Genomic DNA, 17,794 nt, shown 5'->3' with positions numbered 1-17,794 from the left:
TTGGTGGGTCTTACCCCTGCACTTCCTTTAAGATAGTTGAAACAGTTCAGCTCCTTGATGAAATAATAGCAGTCCCTGTCCAAAACAAAGGCACATGGAAGGCCACTGAACAATGTTGGCATTGTTAGGCCTAGGAGCCTTACTAGGTAATCTCTGAGTGTGAAGAGAGTGGGTGAGAGACAAGCAGAGAGGCACACAGAAACAAAGGAGGAAACTCCAGATGCAGCATGGAAAAAAACCCACTATGTGGCCTGAGAGAAGCATGGAAGGGTGCCTTTGGGTTGGATGCTGGCTACATGAGGTTGGGGGCTGTGAGCAAGGAAATAACCTCCTGGTGTTTGTTTCCTCTTGTGTTCAGGGAAACAGGACTTTGTACAGTTTTTTGTAAATAAGCAAAATTGCGTTAAAATAGTACCTGGCTCCATCACCAAGATATCCTCCCAACAGAAACAATCAACAAGATCCCATATTTTTGGCTAGTCAGTTGAGTGAAACGGGGGTAACATTAGGTTAATTGGGAATCAACAAAGCAAAATTTACCATTTTTATAAATATCTCTTTATCTCACTTCTGGTTTATGATGAAATATACATACTACTCAAAGCGCATTTCTGTGGTTCTTGTGGTTTGTTGTCATCAAAACATTCTGATTTAAATAAGTCAAGTGCAGCCGATATGGTTTTGTGGGCTTTTTCCTCTGTATTGTATAAATAGGTTAATTACATTGATTGAATGTATTACATTTTGCAAACTTCAAATTCTCATTAAAGTTCTGAAGATTTACATTACACAGTCTTTCTTGTAAATGTCTGCTTATCTGGATGTAAAGAACTACATGGGCATGTATGTCTGCATTGGAAACATTTTCAAACCAGTTATAAAACTGATTAAAATTACAATGTACTCCTGGTTTGGGCAGCTGAAGGCAGCCTGACCCATTTTAAAAGATTGTTGTATGCAGTGTTGTAGCTGTGTTGGACCCATGATATTAGAGAGACAAGGTGGATCTTTTATTGGACCAACTTCTGTTGGTGAAACAGACAAACTTTCAAACCTAGAAGAGCTTTGTGTAGCTTGAAAACTTGTCTCTCTCACCAACAGAAGCTGGTCCAATAAAAGACATTACCTCACCCACCTTGTCCCCCCATTTTAAAAGAGCCAGTTTCAAAACCGCAGTGGGCCAAATTCACCTTTGGTGTAAATGTCAGTGAAGTCGTGCCTACTTAAACTAGCCTTGAATTTGGCTCTGTATTTTTAAAAAGTGTGTATGTCATTTGAATTTTGTGTTTAGTTCAAGACTAGCAGAAATAAAATGTTAAGCCGAGAGAAGACTGCAAAAAGGTGCCTGGACTACCCTTTTTCAGAAAATCTCCCTATGGCACAACTCAGCCATTGGTAGAAACAGGCATGACATTTTTCAACACCTTGTGTTAAAAATGCCCGGGCTCTAGCTATACTAGTGCTCCTGTTGTTGCTCCCTCTGGTAGAACTGCACTGGTGGCAGCGCAATAGCTGACGATTTCTCAACAGAAAGCTAGTGTAGATACAGCCCAAGTGTGGCAGCCAAAACTGGATCATACAGCAAGAACATGCTACAACAGGACGCCTTCATCGTCTACATTTTAAACTACTAAGTAGAGTAAACATATATATTTGCATAACTCTCCTGTGTCAGTTCAGAGGAGAACTAAACGATTTTAGTGGCTTCCGGGTAGTCTAAAGCACAGGGCATGTAAAAAGTGTGTAAGTTTAATGACTGGAAATACGTTCCCTGCTTCTCTGGGATCAGTTGCATTACCGCACTGGATGCGTCATCGCACCCTCTCTGGTTGTCCTTCCGAAATTACTGCTTTTTAAAAAGATACGTACGTGCCATTCTTTAATCCAATATGCCAATAACCGATTTTTTTTTCCTAGGTGACTGATAATGGTGTCATAGCACTAGTTAGTGGGATGTGTTCAAAGAATTTAAAGGTAACTCATCTAACCTATTCCAAGTACAAAGCAATGTTAAAAGCAAATATGGTACATTTGTACATTTTTAAAATTCCAGAGGAAAAATCTTATTTATATTATCAGGTTACTCATTTACATTTGCATGTACAATTACCACGACTGTGGGCATGAATCAAGTATTAGGCAGCCTTCGGGTCACCAGCTTTTGTCAGAGACATAGTCTGAGTGCTATATTTGGGGGGGTGGGGGCAAACGCACATGCGTGGTTCACTGACTCTCCCCCCCCGCCTGGAGTGATACCTGGGTTGCCAGTGCTGGGGGGGACAGGACGGCTTAACAGGGGAGCCCCAGCAGCTGCTGGCAGCCACTCTGGCACTGGCTGCTGCAGTGATGTCACTGCTCTGGTGCTGCTTTCTGTGTAGAGCAGCCCAAAGTGGAATAAAAAAAACAAGTCATACAGCAAAAATTGTTCTTAAAGACTAAGGCCGTTTCTACAGTGGTCGTTTTTACATCAGTGTAGCTGCAGTAAGGTGCAATCTTCGGCAACACAAGGGTCAGCAGAGCAGGAAAAGTTGAGGCCTGGTTGAATTCATAGGAATGCCTTCAAAACTTAAAAATCAGTTTCTTCTTTATAATTAACAACTCTAAGAGGCTATGTCACAGGGTGGCTGGCCCCTTAAGGGGAGTTGAGCCTAGCCTCGTCTGTGACTGTTCAAGGGAAAAGACCCCTCGGCCGCTGCAGCCTGCTTTGGTTAGGAGGATAGCTTTGTTTGGGTGTTACCTTGTGAGTTTTATGTTTGAAGAAAAAAACTGTGCCCTGAAAGAAGGGCCCGAACAGACTTTGGAGGTAGTGTTAGTCCTTTCTGATGTTGCATGTTTGAATTTGAATAATGATAATAGGAGATGCCAAATAATTAGCTTAATTGGAATATATTTAATCAGAGATTATAGAATAGAGAGTAATACAGCAGAACTCAGATGAATGTATATGTCCTGTTGTCTGGAGTGGCTCGCAACTGTGAGTGCCTACCTCAGGGCAGACTGTCAAAAGCAGGGCAGACACCCCAGTCTGGTGGTATGTTTTATAATTAATTTCACCAACCAAGTGAAATCCCAAAGTACTACAATAGTCTTATATACTACGTTGTCACCCAGGCAAGCTGCACTATGTGATAAATGGTTACTTACACCTAACATCACAAATATTCCAGGTTACCCGCAGTCCCAAGAGTCCGGGGTTGCATCCTAAATCTCACACCAAAGACAACACTGGTAGCCAATTCTAAAGGTTTATTAGCGAAGAAAAAGAAAATAGAGCTATTGAAAGGTTAAAGCAGGCAAAATATACGTACAGGTGAGTCACAGTCTATCATTTCAAATGGTAGCTGAGATGTAATAATCTGCCAGTTTCCCAAGTCTTTTAGGGCTACCCAGAATAATTCTGGGGATCTCTGTCTTCTTGTTCCGTTATTCTGCCTGTTTGAATCCAAACATTCCAGAGATGAAGGAATTTCCTTTATAACCAGATTTATATTCGTTCTCCTAGAACAATCTGACAGGATAGCTACCCTGTGCCGTGATTTCTTCTTAGATAGCAGTGAGAGAGGAATGCTTTTAGAGTCTTTGAACTCTGAATGCCCTCACAATAACCAATTGCTTTGAAGTGCGGAGATGCATTACCTTTCTGACAAAGGTTTCAGAGTAACAGCCGTATTAGTCTGTATTCGCAAAAAGAAAAGGAGTACTTGTGGCACCTTAGAGACTAACCAATTTATTTGAGCATAAGCTTTCGTGAGCTACAGCTCACTTCATCGGATGCATACTGTGGAAAGTGTAGAAGATCTTTTTAGATACACACAAAGCATGAAAAAATACCTCCTCCCACCCCACTCTCCTGCTGGTAATAGCTTATCTAAAGTGACCACTCTCCTTACAATGTGTATGATAATCAAGGTGGGCCATTTCCAGCACAAATCCAGGGTTTAACAAGAACGTCTGGGGGGGGGGGGGGGTAGGAAAAAACAAGGGGAAATAGGTTACCTTGCATAATGACTTAGCCACTCCCAGTCTCTATTCAAGCCTAAGTTAATTGTATCCAATTTGCAAATGAATTCCAATTCAACAGTTTCTCGCTGGAGTCTGGATTTGAAGTTTTTTTGTTGTAATATAGCAACTTTCATGTCTGTAATCGCGTGACCAGAGAGATTGAAGTGTTCTCCGACTGGTTTATGAATGTTAAAATTCTTGACATCTGATTTGTGTCCATTTATTCTTTTACGTAGAGACTGTCCAGTTTGACCAATGTACATGGCAGAGGGGCATTGCTGGCACATGATGGCATATATCACATTGGTGGATGTGCAGGTGAACGAGCCTCTGATAGTGTGGCTGATGTGATTAGGCCCTGTGATGGTGTCCCCTGAATAAATACGTGGGCACAGTTGGCAATGGGCTTTGTTGCAAGGATAGGTTCCTGGGTTAGTGGTTCTGTTGTGTGGTATGTGGTTGCTTGCAACAAAGCCCGTTGCCAACTGTGCCCACGTATTTATTCAGGGGACACCATCACAGGGCCTAATCACATCAGCCTCACTATCAGAGGCTCGTTCACCTGCACATCCACCAATGTGATATATGCCATCATGTGCCAGCAATGCCCCTCTGCCATGTACATTGGTCAAACTGGACAGTCTCTACGTAAAAGAATAAATGGACACAAATCAGATGTCAAGAATTTTAACATTCATAAACCAGTCGGAGAACACTTCAATCTCTCTTGTCACGCGATTACAGACATGAAAGTTGCTATATTACAACAAAAAAACTTCAAATCCAGACTCCAGCGAGAAACTGTTGAATTGGAATTCATTTGCAAATTGGATACAATTAACTTAGGCTTGAATAGAGACTGGGAGTGGCTAAGTCATTATGCAAGGTAACCTATTTCCCCTTGTTTTTTCCAACCCCCCCCCCCCCCCAGACGTTCTTGTTAAACCCTGGATTTGTGCTGGAAATGGCCCACCTTGATTATCATACACATTGTAAGGAGAGTGGTCACTTTAGATAAGCTATTACCAGCAGGAGAGTGGGGTATTTTTTCATGCTTTGTGTGTATCTAAAAAGATCTTCTACACTTTCCACAGTATGCATCCGATGAAGTGAGCTGTAGCTCACGAAAGCTTATGCTCAAATAAATTGGTTAGTCTCTAAGGTGCCACAAGTACTCCTTTTCTTTCTGATAAAGAGTACTTTATTTGCATTACACAAGGCTTTTTCCATGTTTGGAGGATTATTTAGATATTGGGGGTCATATACAATGCAAAAAGTTAAGATACGGGTACATGAAAACAGTACATGCAGAATCTCATTAATTTTATGAAGTTTAAACACCAAACATATTCACTGACATTTAACAGCCTCCTTTGATTATCTGCTAATACACAAGTGGATTGGCCTAACTTCCTGTTTTCAGCTGAGCCAACAGTTCTGACCAAAGCTGGCGTCAGCCTCATATTGTACTTTACCAAACCGATCTGACAGCTGGAGAAGTGCGTGCAGCACAATTCACTCCAAATTTAGCTGCCTCAAAACTCTTTTCCTGTGAAGGGGTTTGAACAAAGAAATTATTTTCTCATGATTGATTTAACTGAGAGTTCTCTATTAGGTGTCTCTATTTACTTAATTGTAAAAGACATCTGTAACTAATACATTATTACCAAAACTATCCATGAAAACAAATGACTCTTATTGACTTAGAAATCAATCCGTGGTTCATTATCCCATCAATTAGAGAAAATGTGGCTGATAGGGGGACCTTGCTGATCATCAGACCAGCATCTGTCAACCACAGCACATCTTTGGTAATAGGTAAGGCTGCGAGTCTGTCTTGGAGGTCAAGGAAGTCACAGATTCTGTGACTTTCTGGGACCTCTGTGACTTCTGCAGCCACAGTGTGGCTGACGCCAGGGCTGCCCTAGCAGCTGGGGCAGCCCTGGGGTCAGCCGCACTGGCTGCTGCTTGGGTGGCCCCAGGCAGCTTGCCCCAGGAGATGCCAGAGTAGCCGCGGCACCCCAGGCTGCCCCCTCAATCCCCAGAACAGCCATGGCATGCCCCTCCCCTCCCCCAAGCAGCAGCAGTGCCCTGGAGTCCCCATCCCAAAAGCCGCAGCAGCACCCCAGCGCCCCTAAGACTTAGTCAGGGGTGTTTATAGTACACGTCCTGGACAGGTCACAGGCTATGAATTTTTGTTTATTGCCCGTGACCTGTCCATGACTTTTACTAAAAATACCCGTGACTAAAACATAGCCTTAGTAATAGGCACCCTTTGTTAATCACCGGTGTTTCATTAATCACAGAACACGTGTGATCATCATTTTTTGCCAATTACCAGTGTTCCCTCTTTGGACATGTGGACACAATTCTTCACAGGTCAGTAGATTCTGAATAGAGAATAAGATTATATGAATTCCTTTATTGACTATGTATATTTCCTCATTTAATTACTGTGACGTTTTGGGGATCGCCCAGACCAGTAAGAGGTTATGTCACTGCCTGCCCTGTAACTTTGGGTGTCCTAATGCTGTGCTGCAATGTCACAGAGCCCGGACACCAGTATCCAGCCCACACGCATATAGGTCTCACGCTGCCTTCCACCAGCCTAGTTACCCCAGGCAGGGTGATCCAAACAGCCTGTCCAGTCCCAAGCCTCCCCAAATCCATCCATCCCAAGTTCTCAACTACCAGGCACTCGGACTTTTCCCCTCTGGTTAGTCACCCCCAAAGGTGTGAAACCAGCCCCGCAGACACCAGCTTGCTTTGGCACATACATTCCATACAGTTTGCACACCAGAGACCTGTTTGAGATAAAAACAAACAGTTCATTTAATAGAAAAAATCAGAGATTAAAACATGAAACAGCAAGGAAAACAAATATAAAAGAGCAGAAAACAAACATAAAATGCAACTTTAAGCTTTACACTTTTAAATTACATTAATAATTCTTTTTCTAATACAAGTTACCTTTTGGCTTTGAACAGTTTTTCAGTATACCTCCTAACTGTAGGGAGGATCCAGCGTTTCACAGACAGCTTCCAGCCTACATGCTGTCCCTCAATTTCTGGATACTCTTCTGTTCAAATCCCTTCCACTTTTAATGGCTTGCAGGGTTTTTTCCTTCAACCACTATAGATACTCAAAGTGGGGAAAACTCCCTCCTTTCTTAGGCCTAGTCTACACTCAGAAGTTACATCTGATATAGTGAAAAATCCGACGGTAGGTCAACAGAAGGTGGGTTACCTATGCCCACGGGAGGTGGATTAACTATTCCAATGGGAGAAGCCCTCCCGTCGGCGTAGGTAGTGTCTACATTGAAGTGCTACCGCAGTGCTGTAGCATTTTAAGTGTAAACATGTTATGCTTAAACAGAGCACACAAGATCTTTTTTATAGGGGAAATGGCAACACGCCGCATTTATTGAGAATACAGCAATTAGCATATGCTTTTTAGTCAGAGTCCTGCCAGTTGATGTTTATAGTTACCAGTTCAGAGTCTGGATCAATCTAGTGGCCAGCCAGATTGGTCGCAGAGGGGAGCCGGGCTCTGTTGGTCACGATCTGATGCTTTTGGAGTAGTGGCAAGATGAACACAAAGTCCCATGGGAAAGCACTCTGTTTTTATAGTCTTTTTGTTGTTGAAATTTATGGATTTTGCTGTGTCAGTTTGTGACCAGTTACTTCTTAATTGGTGTTATTTGTTGATGGTCCAAAACACCTCAGAGAGGGTCATTCTGTCTGGTTTGATTTAATTAATTATTTTGTGTTTTAAGGGTGCCAGCCTTTACCCCAGAGTCATCAGTCTGCCCCTCCTCAACCATGGATGCGCGTTGATGGTTCTCTGGCGTCTTTGAGTTTCTTCAGTCTCTTTAGTTTCTTCACTTTTTCGTCCTGGGCCATCTGGCTTCAAAAATGGCCTTTACATCTTATTTTTCCCTGATGCATACATTCCTTATTCACACAAACAGTTCTTTGCAGAGACCTTCAAACGGTAACAAATAGCAGTGTTTTATGTTGAACAAGAAAGGCATTATAAATTAGACCTTACTAAATTTTGTAACTGTCCCTTCCCACATTGGGGCCTGGGCCTCCAAAATTCCTCTAATTTAATTAACATAGACACAGACAAAATCCTGTCTGTTACTTACAAGGCATAAAAATAAAATGGCTAATACTAGTATCCACTATCCTATTCATTTATTCTAATATCTTAATTCTTACTATAAAACATACATATATATGTATGTATGCATATAGCCAAAACATAACCAATTTTATAGCACGGTGCCCATGGTACAACAAACATACCCTTAGTTTTCCAAGACTGGGGTTTCTTTTCAGTTTCAGGTTGTTTCAGTGTTTTCCCATTAACTTGAATAGCCCATCATTTGTCTTTTGCTGGGTTGTACAATATTTGGTGCTTGGAGCTAGTCTCATCTGGCAGGGAAGGAAGCCCCTCCCTGTCTGACTTGCCTCACGATGAGGTGGCACTGAACGTTGCAGCACAAATTATGAACTCAGTTTTTATATGTACACAACTACATAGCCACAGTCTGTATACATACCTCATAAGGATCATCAAGTTCAAAACATTACAAGCTTTCATAAAAGACCTTGCTCAATACATGTCTATAGCACAATAATACAGTATGCGATCAGTTGGTTCAAGTGCTCTTTTTTGGAGTTTAAACCTTCTGTTCTCCTCTTGGGGTGTCTGGATCCTGACTGTCATAGTTACCCACTAAGGTTCAACCTAAGTACCAAGAATTTCTTATAAATCTTTGTGCATATATGTTTGCTCAGAAATCTTTGTGCATAAAAAAGGACTTCATTTTCATAGTTAGTTTACAGAGCTGGATATTTAACCTAATAATCACCATCTGTGCGGATCTATAAAATTAGAATGGACAGCATAAAAGTTGTGCTTTAGAAGTTACGGATGTGGTTACCAGGTTTTTGTTCTCATAATAGGAGATCCACATGGAACGCTGTGTGACTCTGACAGATGTAGCTGTGGAAGCTGTCCTTACCTGCTGTCCGGCGATATATATTCTGCTGTTTCATGGATGCCCACTGATAACAGGTTAGTCAAATCAAGCAGGTAGCCAGCAAAGTATTCACTCCAAAGTCAGCCCAACATATGGCACAAGGAGCGTGCCTTTTTTCTGTCTTGAAAGCACTTACCAAGTTGTGGATGCTCCTGAAAACAAATAACAAATGATTATTAATGATAGTGATGTAAATATACAAGGGTTTTTCCAAAACAGCAAGGCAGGAGACACAGTAGACACAGCATTGGTGGAGAGATTGCAAAAGTAATAGGTTTTAAAGAGCCGTTCTGCTCTGAAAATTTACTGTGCAAAATCGATACCTTATTTAAAAGGCTTTCATGTTTAATGAGTTTCTCTTTGATTTGTCTTAGCTTGTTTCCAATCCTTATATGTAGCTGAAACTGTATTGGTGTCAATAGTGGTTCATATCCCCCTAGTGACTTTTTTTGATCCCCAAGCAGGCCAGGGAATAGGACATCAGGTTTTCTGATTCCCAATCAAGTCCACTATCTACCTGACTATGCCACTTCCCATTTGTTCTTAGTTTTCATATGTGACCTATCCGGTGTGTCGGTGTACCACCCACTCACACAGTGGTTGGCTCTGTAGAAACTGGTAAGTAAATACATTGCGCAGAACCAGATTCTAATTTCACACAGATGCAGATCAGGAGGAACTCCACTGAAGTTGTGCTAGTTTGAGAGGAGATTTAGGCTGCTCAAGAGGAGTGTTACAGCTGCTTCGGGAACCTATAACTTTGTCTTTCCTGAGTCTTTTGTGATTATGAAAAGGCCAGTTTTTAACTGTGCATTAATATAGTGGCTTTGCATTTGGTAAAACTAATATCAAGAATAAACACTTAGCAAGCTATGAATAAACTCAGTTGGAATTGATGATGCAGGCAGGAGTGCATTGGGGGGTGGGCAGCCCCTCTTCTTGTCCCCTGACCGGAGCTGGAAATTTGGCCCAGCCACACATCTATCATGACCAAGGAGGGGTGGCTAGACCAAATCTGAGTATCACTGTGGCCTCATGTGTCTGCTTTTCATCCCCCACATCCCACACACCACCACCTTTGCCGTCCTTCCAGCACCCATGCGCACTGGGAACCCCCAGTCCCGTGAAGGGTAGGCAGATTGGATCTGGGCTTTTGGGGAAGTGGAGATGCAGAAGGAGGAAGGGATCCGGGGCTCTCAGACCTCTGGCCCCTGCTGGAGATGGTGCTCCTCAGCCTGATCACCTCTCTGAGTAAGAGCTCAGTGCTGGGTGTGGGGCAGGGAGAGCTCAGCCTGGTGTGGGAGCAGCAGGGGGGCAGTGTGTGGAGCTGGATGCAGGGCTGGGGAGGGAGAGCTTTGGGCATCTTCCTTAGGAAAAGTATGGTTGCACTCCTGGGTGCAAGAGTAATCGGTCATTCCAGCAATGTGAACTGAATTGAGTCGATGAAAAGATGGAAAAAGCAGTTTTCTTTGGGGATCAGACGCAAAGTATCTTAGCCCCCATTCAGGAAAGCGCTTAAACAGATGCTTTAAAATTAAACACCGGCTTAAGTGTTCTCTTTTATCGAGGCCTTATTTAGGATTTACCCTGGAGGTGGTTCAGCTGGATTCAATTTGTAATTGTTTTGTTGGTCCTTTCATTTTCTTCTTGAGTTTCTACCTTAAAAATTAGAAGGTGGTGCTCTTTTCTTAGTGCTATGTGGTCTTCTGGTTATCATGGGATTGTCACTTTCTCCATTGTATGGTGCCTGGAACAATGAAGCTCTAACCTGCTAGCACAATATGAATGTTAAATAGTGATACAATGTTGGCCTTAGCCCAGGAATTACTTAAACTTTAAACATAGAAAAAAGCAGATCTTTTTTTTATTAGTGCACCAGAAAAGCCTCTTAAGGTGCTAAGGTTATCATCTTTGCCCATCATTCTGATCGTGTCATTCCCACCCCTACCCTCTTCAATCTTCCACTGGTTTTCCTTTTTCCTCTGCATCAAGCTCAAGCTTCTTGTCTTCACCTTCAAAGCTCTTCTCAACTCTGCTCCTCACCACTTACCCAGAATTTTCTTTTATCGCTCTGCCCTCTCCTCTCCACCAAAGATGATAGCCTGCTCTGCCCATTGGTTCATTCCTCCCATAACCAACTTCACACCTTCTGCCGTGCTGCCCTTTGTATGTGGGATGCTATTCTTGAATTGATCTGTAGGCCACTACCCTCTTCTCTTTCAAACCACCTCAAGATCCACAGCTATTCAGATGCCTACCAAAAAAAAAAAAGGCCAACTAGTACTGAATAGGTTGAGGGGTAGTTGAGTGTATTTATTAAATAATAAAAGAAAAAAAACCTACCTTGCCAACATCTATCCTTGTAATCTAGTGTCTGGTTCTTGATGGTGCTTTATTATTATTAGGTATAAAGAAGAAACAGTACAATTTTGAACTATTACAGATATAAAAGTATCTGAAATGTGATTTTTTTTTTCAAATGTCCATTCCCAGAATATGGAGCAAACAAAAAAAAATCCATATTTTGTGCTAATGGCAAATTAAACAAATATGAAGAAATAAATTATTCCTGTATCTTGTTGTATTACAAAATTCTTTTGTTTGCACAGTATCTGTAAACATTATAAACAATTAATAACGTTTGTTTTTCTTGTGCTTTTTTTACAGATCGTTCCCGAGAAGCCTTGGAGCAATTAGTTGGACCAAACAAAATTAAGCAAGTGACATGGACTGTTTATTGATTTGTATATAAAGTTCCCAGATGGTACAGCTTTTTCAGGAAACAACCATCTCTGGGGAACAGCTTTCTCTCTGGTATCCACTGTCTTGTAATACCAGATTCCTTCATTCTTTGTTTCTACTAGAGCTCTCTGTCAGCATCCAAGTCCTTTCATGTCTTAGGTGTGCCTGTCAATACCCTGTGAAATGATATTTCCTGTAATTAAAGTAATGGCTCTCTTTGCATCACAAGTCTGATCATCTTTTTGGGTGAAAAACACAGTTCACACCAATTTAACGAGAATAATTAATTTTAAAGCTTTATGAAAAAATTTAGGGCAGCACATTAGCACCTTAATTATAGCACAAAGCATATGTAAAACAGATAAAGCAGGAGAGGATCAGAGATTGCCCAGTTCCCTAGTCCTAGTGCAGAGGTCTCCAAATTACAGCCCATGGGCTGGATCCGGCCCGGGGCTTCCATTTGTCCGGCCCTCCAACCAACAGGGGTGAAGCGAACAGCTGAGTAGGCACGCGGAGCAGGCAGGGGGAGGGGCCGCCGCCAGCAGCTCAGGCTGGGTGGCAGCACAGCTGAGCTGTGCAGAGGGGTGAGTGCCCCCGGGAGCCAGTGTCCCCCCAGAAGGGGAGCCAACTTAGGGGAGAGTTGTTGCTGCAGCTAAGCAGGCAGGGGGAGGGGCTGCCGGCAGCAGCTTGCGGGGGTGTGGGGGGCGGGTAGCTCAGCTGAGCTGTGCGGAGGGGTGAGTGTCCCTGGGAGCCAGTGTCCCCCCAGAAGGGGAGCCAACTTAGGGGAGAGTTGCTGCTGCAGCCGAGCAGGCACGGACCCCTGCCTTAGAGTAAAAATACAAGCCAGATGCTTAATTACATCTCCCATAAATGGAGGAAAGAAGATGGAAATTAACAATTTCATAATGGTTAAATTTTAACTACAGCACTAATAGAACCAAACAGTCCCAACCAGCTGAGTAGAGTAGTGTTGTGTTTTTAACGATTTTGCATATAATTTGCATATATTTAATTTCTTTCACAGTCGCTTCAGCCCGCAAAGCCCCTTCAAAAATCTAATATGGCCCTCATCTCATAAAGTTTGGAGACCCCTGTCCTCGTGCATAGTCAGCTGTTTCTTTCATCACCAGGGCTAGACAAGTTTGGCCTTTTGGGAAGGGTTCTGTGTTGCTCCAATCATTCTTAACACTTCACATCCTTTTATACGCTTACATAACCCCTACATCACGCATGCCCATATCTAATCACTCTTTTCCTTTGTCCATATTTAATATATTTCATGCTATGTACATGCTTCATTTTATACAAAACACCGTTCTAATTGGTTCCTTCAAATCAATCACATGCAGTTCATGCTTAATAAACACCTTATCTTGCCCATTCACGTTATCCAGACGTTTCCTGTGAATCTCAATGTATCTGCTCTTGCGCCCTGGATGATTTGGGTGCACAATAGTTTTTCTGAAGCATCCTATTATTTGATATTTTGCAAGCATCCATTTTTCTTTACTTTTAGTTAAAAGAGACATTGACAATTTTAAACCAGATAGTACGCTAACATTAAACAACTAAATTATCCACTCTTAATAAAGGCCACACAACTTAACATTATTATTACATATTATTCTTAAACCTTGCCAAGAGGTTGGTCCACTTAACAAAAGATCTTATCTTAGCAATAGGCCCTTTGTCCTAGTGGTCAGCAGGTTTGGGCTTGGCCTTAACTCTTACTTAATATATGTAGTTAATATGACCTTACAATGTTTTGATTCTCCAACAGTATTTCATTAAGAAAATAGTTTAAAATTATGATTATTTGTATTACAGTAATGCCTTGGGGCCCCAGGCAATAATCAGTAATGCCTAGCATCCCATTACACTAGATATTGTACAGACATGGTAAAAAGGCAGTTCCTACCTGGAGAGCTTGCCGGCAAACACTTAACTTTCATTTGAAATCCCAAGCATAAAGTTAAGCACGTGCATAAGTGGTTGCAGGATTGGGACCTAAATCTGTTACTAGATACAGCAGGTGGATAGAACAGGTGACGGTAGGTAGGGTGACCAGATGTCCAGATTTTATAGGGACAGTCCCGATTTTTGGGGCTTTTTCTTATATAGGCTCCTATTATCCCCCACCCCCGTCCCGATTTTCCACACTTGCTGTCTGGTCACCCCAACAGTAGGGGACAGGAACAGCACAACAAGCATGTTCTGCCTAACAAACAGTAGTCACAGTTTGCCGCCTGCGTAGCTGCCGTTTTCCACAGGCCCAGCTACGTTCACCTTGAGGTGTTATTCCTTAAGATACGTCTAATGCTGCTCTTTTTTGGCATTGATTTGAGCTTATTTGGTTTTTATATGCCCCAAAGCACAGCACGTATGCTGTTAAATGCGATGTTGGCTTGAATCAAGAATAACTCCACTGAGGCTCAATGGAGTTACTCGGTTAAAAACCTGGTGAGAGGTCAGGATCGGGCTCCGGTCGTATGTGTGTTTGAATAAAATGTGTTGCCCTGTCAAAGTAGTATCCTCGGGACGGGGCTGGGTGTCCTCGAAAGAGACTTTGCTCATCTCGGCGTGCAGGCATTTGTACACAGTACAAGTTGACAAGATATCGCCAAGTCAAACACTAGAGGTAGATAGAAGACCATAACAGATCTGCCTGCAAAATTTAAAAGCGAATATAAGCTGCATCTTCCTTTAACATGACACCATGGCCCACTATGAGAACAAAGAATGGTGAGTAATTTCAAACAAACCTATTGGTGAGATTCGCAGCATTTCTGTCCCACTGGAAAGGAATGTTTTCCCCCCTTTGCAGATTGCTCCTCCTCTGTTTGAAGCTTTGAGGAGCTCCCATCTTTGGTGGCTTTTCACTGCCATCCTGGGGTTCTGTATAACAGCTTTCTTCCCTGGCTCAGTAGCTGGAAGAATAGCAGCCTCACAGCGGTTAGTGCTCCTTACTGCAGCTGCTCATTCTTCTAGGGAGCACTGCTTTATGAAAGCAGAGATGGACCAGTCCTTGTGCCTTACTGGTTCTCATGCCTGCTGAGCCTCTAAATCAGTGGTGGGCAACCTGCGGCCCATGGGCCGCACGCAGCCCGTCAGGTTAATCCGCTGGTGGGCCACAAGACAGTTTGTTTACATTGACCATCCGCAGGCACGGCCACCCGCAGCTCCCAGTGCTCTAAAATGCTGCAACCTAATCAGTTGCAGCAGTCACACAGGATGTATTGCAAGGCAACTCTAGTGCACATCCCTCCCCATCAGGGAGTATGGTGCCCAGACCAGTGCCAGGAAATCCCATGTGGCAGGGCAATAAACTATCAGTAGGCCCCAAAATAGGAAGAAACTCATTTTCAAGGTTGGATACTTAAATTCATGTGTCTATAGGGCCCTAAATGTAGATTCAGATGTCGAAGCACTTAGCTAGAGTGGAGATTTGCCCCAATTATAGCCATCCTGGTCCAGCCAAGGGTATAGCTGCCCGAGTGCAAATAGTGGCTTTACCTGCTTACACTAGTAGGGGGGTTTGCACCTGTGCAGCTATGCCAATGGCTGTAATCGGAGCAACTCCCCACTGTACACAAGGCCTTAGTGCTGATTTTGGTGAATAAATAGGGATTTAGGCGACAAAGTTTGAAAATTGTTCCCTCAGTTACATATAAGCGAGTTATTGAACTGAACATGGTCTTCCATAACCTGTGTAACTAACACATTGCACAGGAAAAGAGATCAGTGATTACACTATAAAATACTTGTGTATACAGATGTTGGTGTTTTGGGGCGGGGGGGGGGATGGAAACTTAGCCTACTGTCTGCACTTATATGAAGATTTAGTTTAATTCTTCATATTCTATTTTGTCTCTAGTTGTTGTTACTTATGATAAGTTGTGTTGGGTTATGCACTTTGGAGAGGAGCACTGCAAAAAAAATTGTGTTGTATTGAAAACTAAATCCTTTAAATTAGATGGGCTGGATAGGTATTTTTTCAAAGTTTGCTTAAGTGTATTGACATTTTTGTATACTTCCAAGCAGTTGAAAGCAGTTCAGAATCATAGAAATGTAGGGCTGCAAGGGAGGGACCTTCAGAGTTCATCAAGTCCAGCCCCTTGTGCTGTAGCAGGACCAAATAAACACCATCCCTGACAGGGGTTTGTCCTGTTACCCAGGGTTCTTTCAACCCAAAGCTCTTGGTAACTTTTACTCTGTGTGAGGTGGTGTCAGGAAATAAATCAAGGGAGACGTGGTCGTCCGACCGATAGATGGCTGGCACAAACAGGACAACAAAAGAGTGCTTTCACTTAAAGCCAAACTTTACTTAGTCTCAAGCACTTACACACGTCCGCAACAGGTTAGTAAAACACCCCCAACCCTTGAGGGTGGCTCTCGAGTGACACAGCGGCAGGCTTCTGTTGGCCAAATCTTCCGTCTGCTGGTGGGGACCGCAAGATGTATCCAGAGGGAGAGTCCAAAGGAGTCCAACTACCTCAAACTTTTCACCTTATTTCATTAGTAATAGAACGACATGTCCCTTAAAGGAAACTTAAGTAAGCAGTTTCAGTGGTCAGCAAGAGGTTTCCTTCTGATTATTGATTAACCAGGTGTGGGTTTTTCCAGAGTTTGCAGCCTTGAAGCCCTAATAGACATGGGGCACATCCTGCTTTTCTAAAATGCATGTATCAGCAACTTCAACACAATTCTTATCAGGAAGGACGCAGGGTCAAGCTGCCCTTTCTGTGGCACCCAAAACTCCCTCCCATCCTGGCTTGGTCGGGCTGAGACTGCTGAATGGCCAATTTGCAGCCTGCTGACTTGGCTGCTTTTAGCAATAAGCCACAGTGGTTTCGGGCACTTTACTGGTTTGCTGACATCTCCCCATACAGTCCAACCTGTTTGTAAAAACCTCCAGTGATGGGAATTCCACAACTCCTCTTGGAAGCACGTTCCAGAGCTTAACTACCCTTATAGTTAGAAAGTTTTTCCTAACATCTAACCTAAATCTGCCTGGCTGCAGATTAAGCCCATTATATCTTGTCTTGCCTTCAGTGGACGTAGAGAACAATTGATTATTGTCCTCTTTATAGCAGCTCTTAACATATTTGGAGAATGCTATCAGGTCGCCCCCCTCAGTCTTCTTTTCTCAAGACTAAGCGTGGCCAGTTTTTTCATCCATTTGTCATAAACCTTCTATCATTTTTGTTACTCTGCTCTGGACTCTCTCCAATTTGTCCAGATCTTTCGTGACGTGCGGCGCCCAGAATTGGACAGAATTGCTCCAGCTGAGATCTCACCAGTGCTGAGTAGAGCAGGCCAATTACCTACCGCGTCTTACATATAACACTCCTGTTGATACACCCCAGAATTATACCAGCCTTTTTGGCAGCTGCATCAGATTGTTGACTCTCATTCAATTTGTGATCCTCTATAACCCCAGAAGTTAAAATCGCCCATTACCACCAGGTCTTGAGTTTTGGATATTTCTCTTGTTTGTTCTAGATCTGCCTCATCCACCTCCTCTTCCTCACTTGGTAGTCTATTGACAACCCTACCATGACATCTATTTTTTAACCTCTATTTTTACCTCTTTTATTTTTAACCAGAAACTCTCAACGGGTCTGCCCCTCACCTTCTTCTGGACCTCAGAACAAGTGTATACGTTCTTGATGTATAATGCTACACCTGCTCCCTTTTTTACTCCGCCTGTTCTTATTGAACAAGCTCTACCCCGCTATACCAATATTCCAGTCATGAGATTTATCCCACTGAGTCTCTGTGATGCCAATTAAGTCATAATTTAGCTTATATACGCTAATACTTCCAGTTCTTCCCATTTATTCTCCATACTCCTTGCATTGGTGTATGGACATCTGAGATGTTGAGCAGCTTCCCCCACTGATTTCCTTCTTGTTGCTCCTATGGCCCTATTGTAATTTTTCATGTCCCACCAACATCTAACCTCCATTAACATCACTTTTTTATATTTACTTGTGGGCT

At 42.8% G+C, this 17,794-nt stretch overlaps 1 protein-coding gene and 1 long non-coding RNA gene across 5 annotated transcripts in view; one reads left to right on the top strand and one right to left on the bottom strand.

Moving 5' to 3' along the window:
- AMN1 (antagonist of mitotic exit network 1 homolog) overlaps positions 1-12,159 on the top strand; it is a 55,562-nt gene extending 43,403 nt beyond the window's left edge. For 3 of the 4 annotated variants that reach the window (XM_074939444.1, XM_074939420.1, XM_074939437.1), the window contains 4 exons: positions 1,918-1,974; positions 6,309-6,381; positions 8,976-9,087; positions 11,720-12,159. In XM_074939444.1, coding sequence (XP_074795545.1) covers positions 1,918-1,974; positions 6,309-6,381; positions 8,976-9,087; positions 11,720-11,768 — 291 coding nt within the window. In that variant the 3' untranslated portion in view covers positions 11,769-12,159. The remainder of the gene's footprint in view (positions 1-1,917; positions 1,975-6,308; positions 6,382-8,975; positions 9,088-11,719) is intronic. The other variant, XM_074939428.1, reaches the window with a different exon arrangement.
- On the bottom strand, positions 7,358-11,538 carry LOC141977781 (uncharacterized). Its single transcript, XR_012636284.1, has 3 exons — positions 11,103-11,538; positions 9,035-9,204; positions 7,358-7,986 (listed from the first exon to the last, which is right to left on the bottom strand). It is a non-coding gene; the product is annotated as an uncharacterized LOC141977781 (long non-coding RNA).
- Positions 12,160-17,794: the final 5,635 nt, after the last annotated feature.

Source organism: Natator depressus, chromosome 1 (assembly GCF_965152275.1).
Source record: "Natator depressus isolate rNatDep1 chromosome 1, rNatDep2.hap1, whole genome shotgun sequence".
In the NCBI taxonomy this organism is placed as follows: Eukaryota; Metazoa; Chordata; order Testudines; family Cheloniidae; genus Natator; species Natator depressus.
The sequence above is the reverse complement of the archived record's forward strand: the minus strand, read 5'-3'. Positions and strand labels throughout refer to the sequence as shown.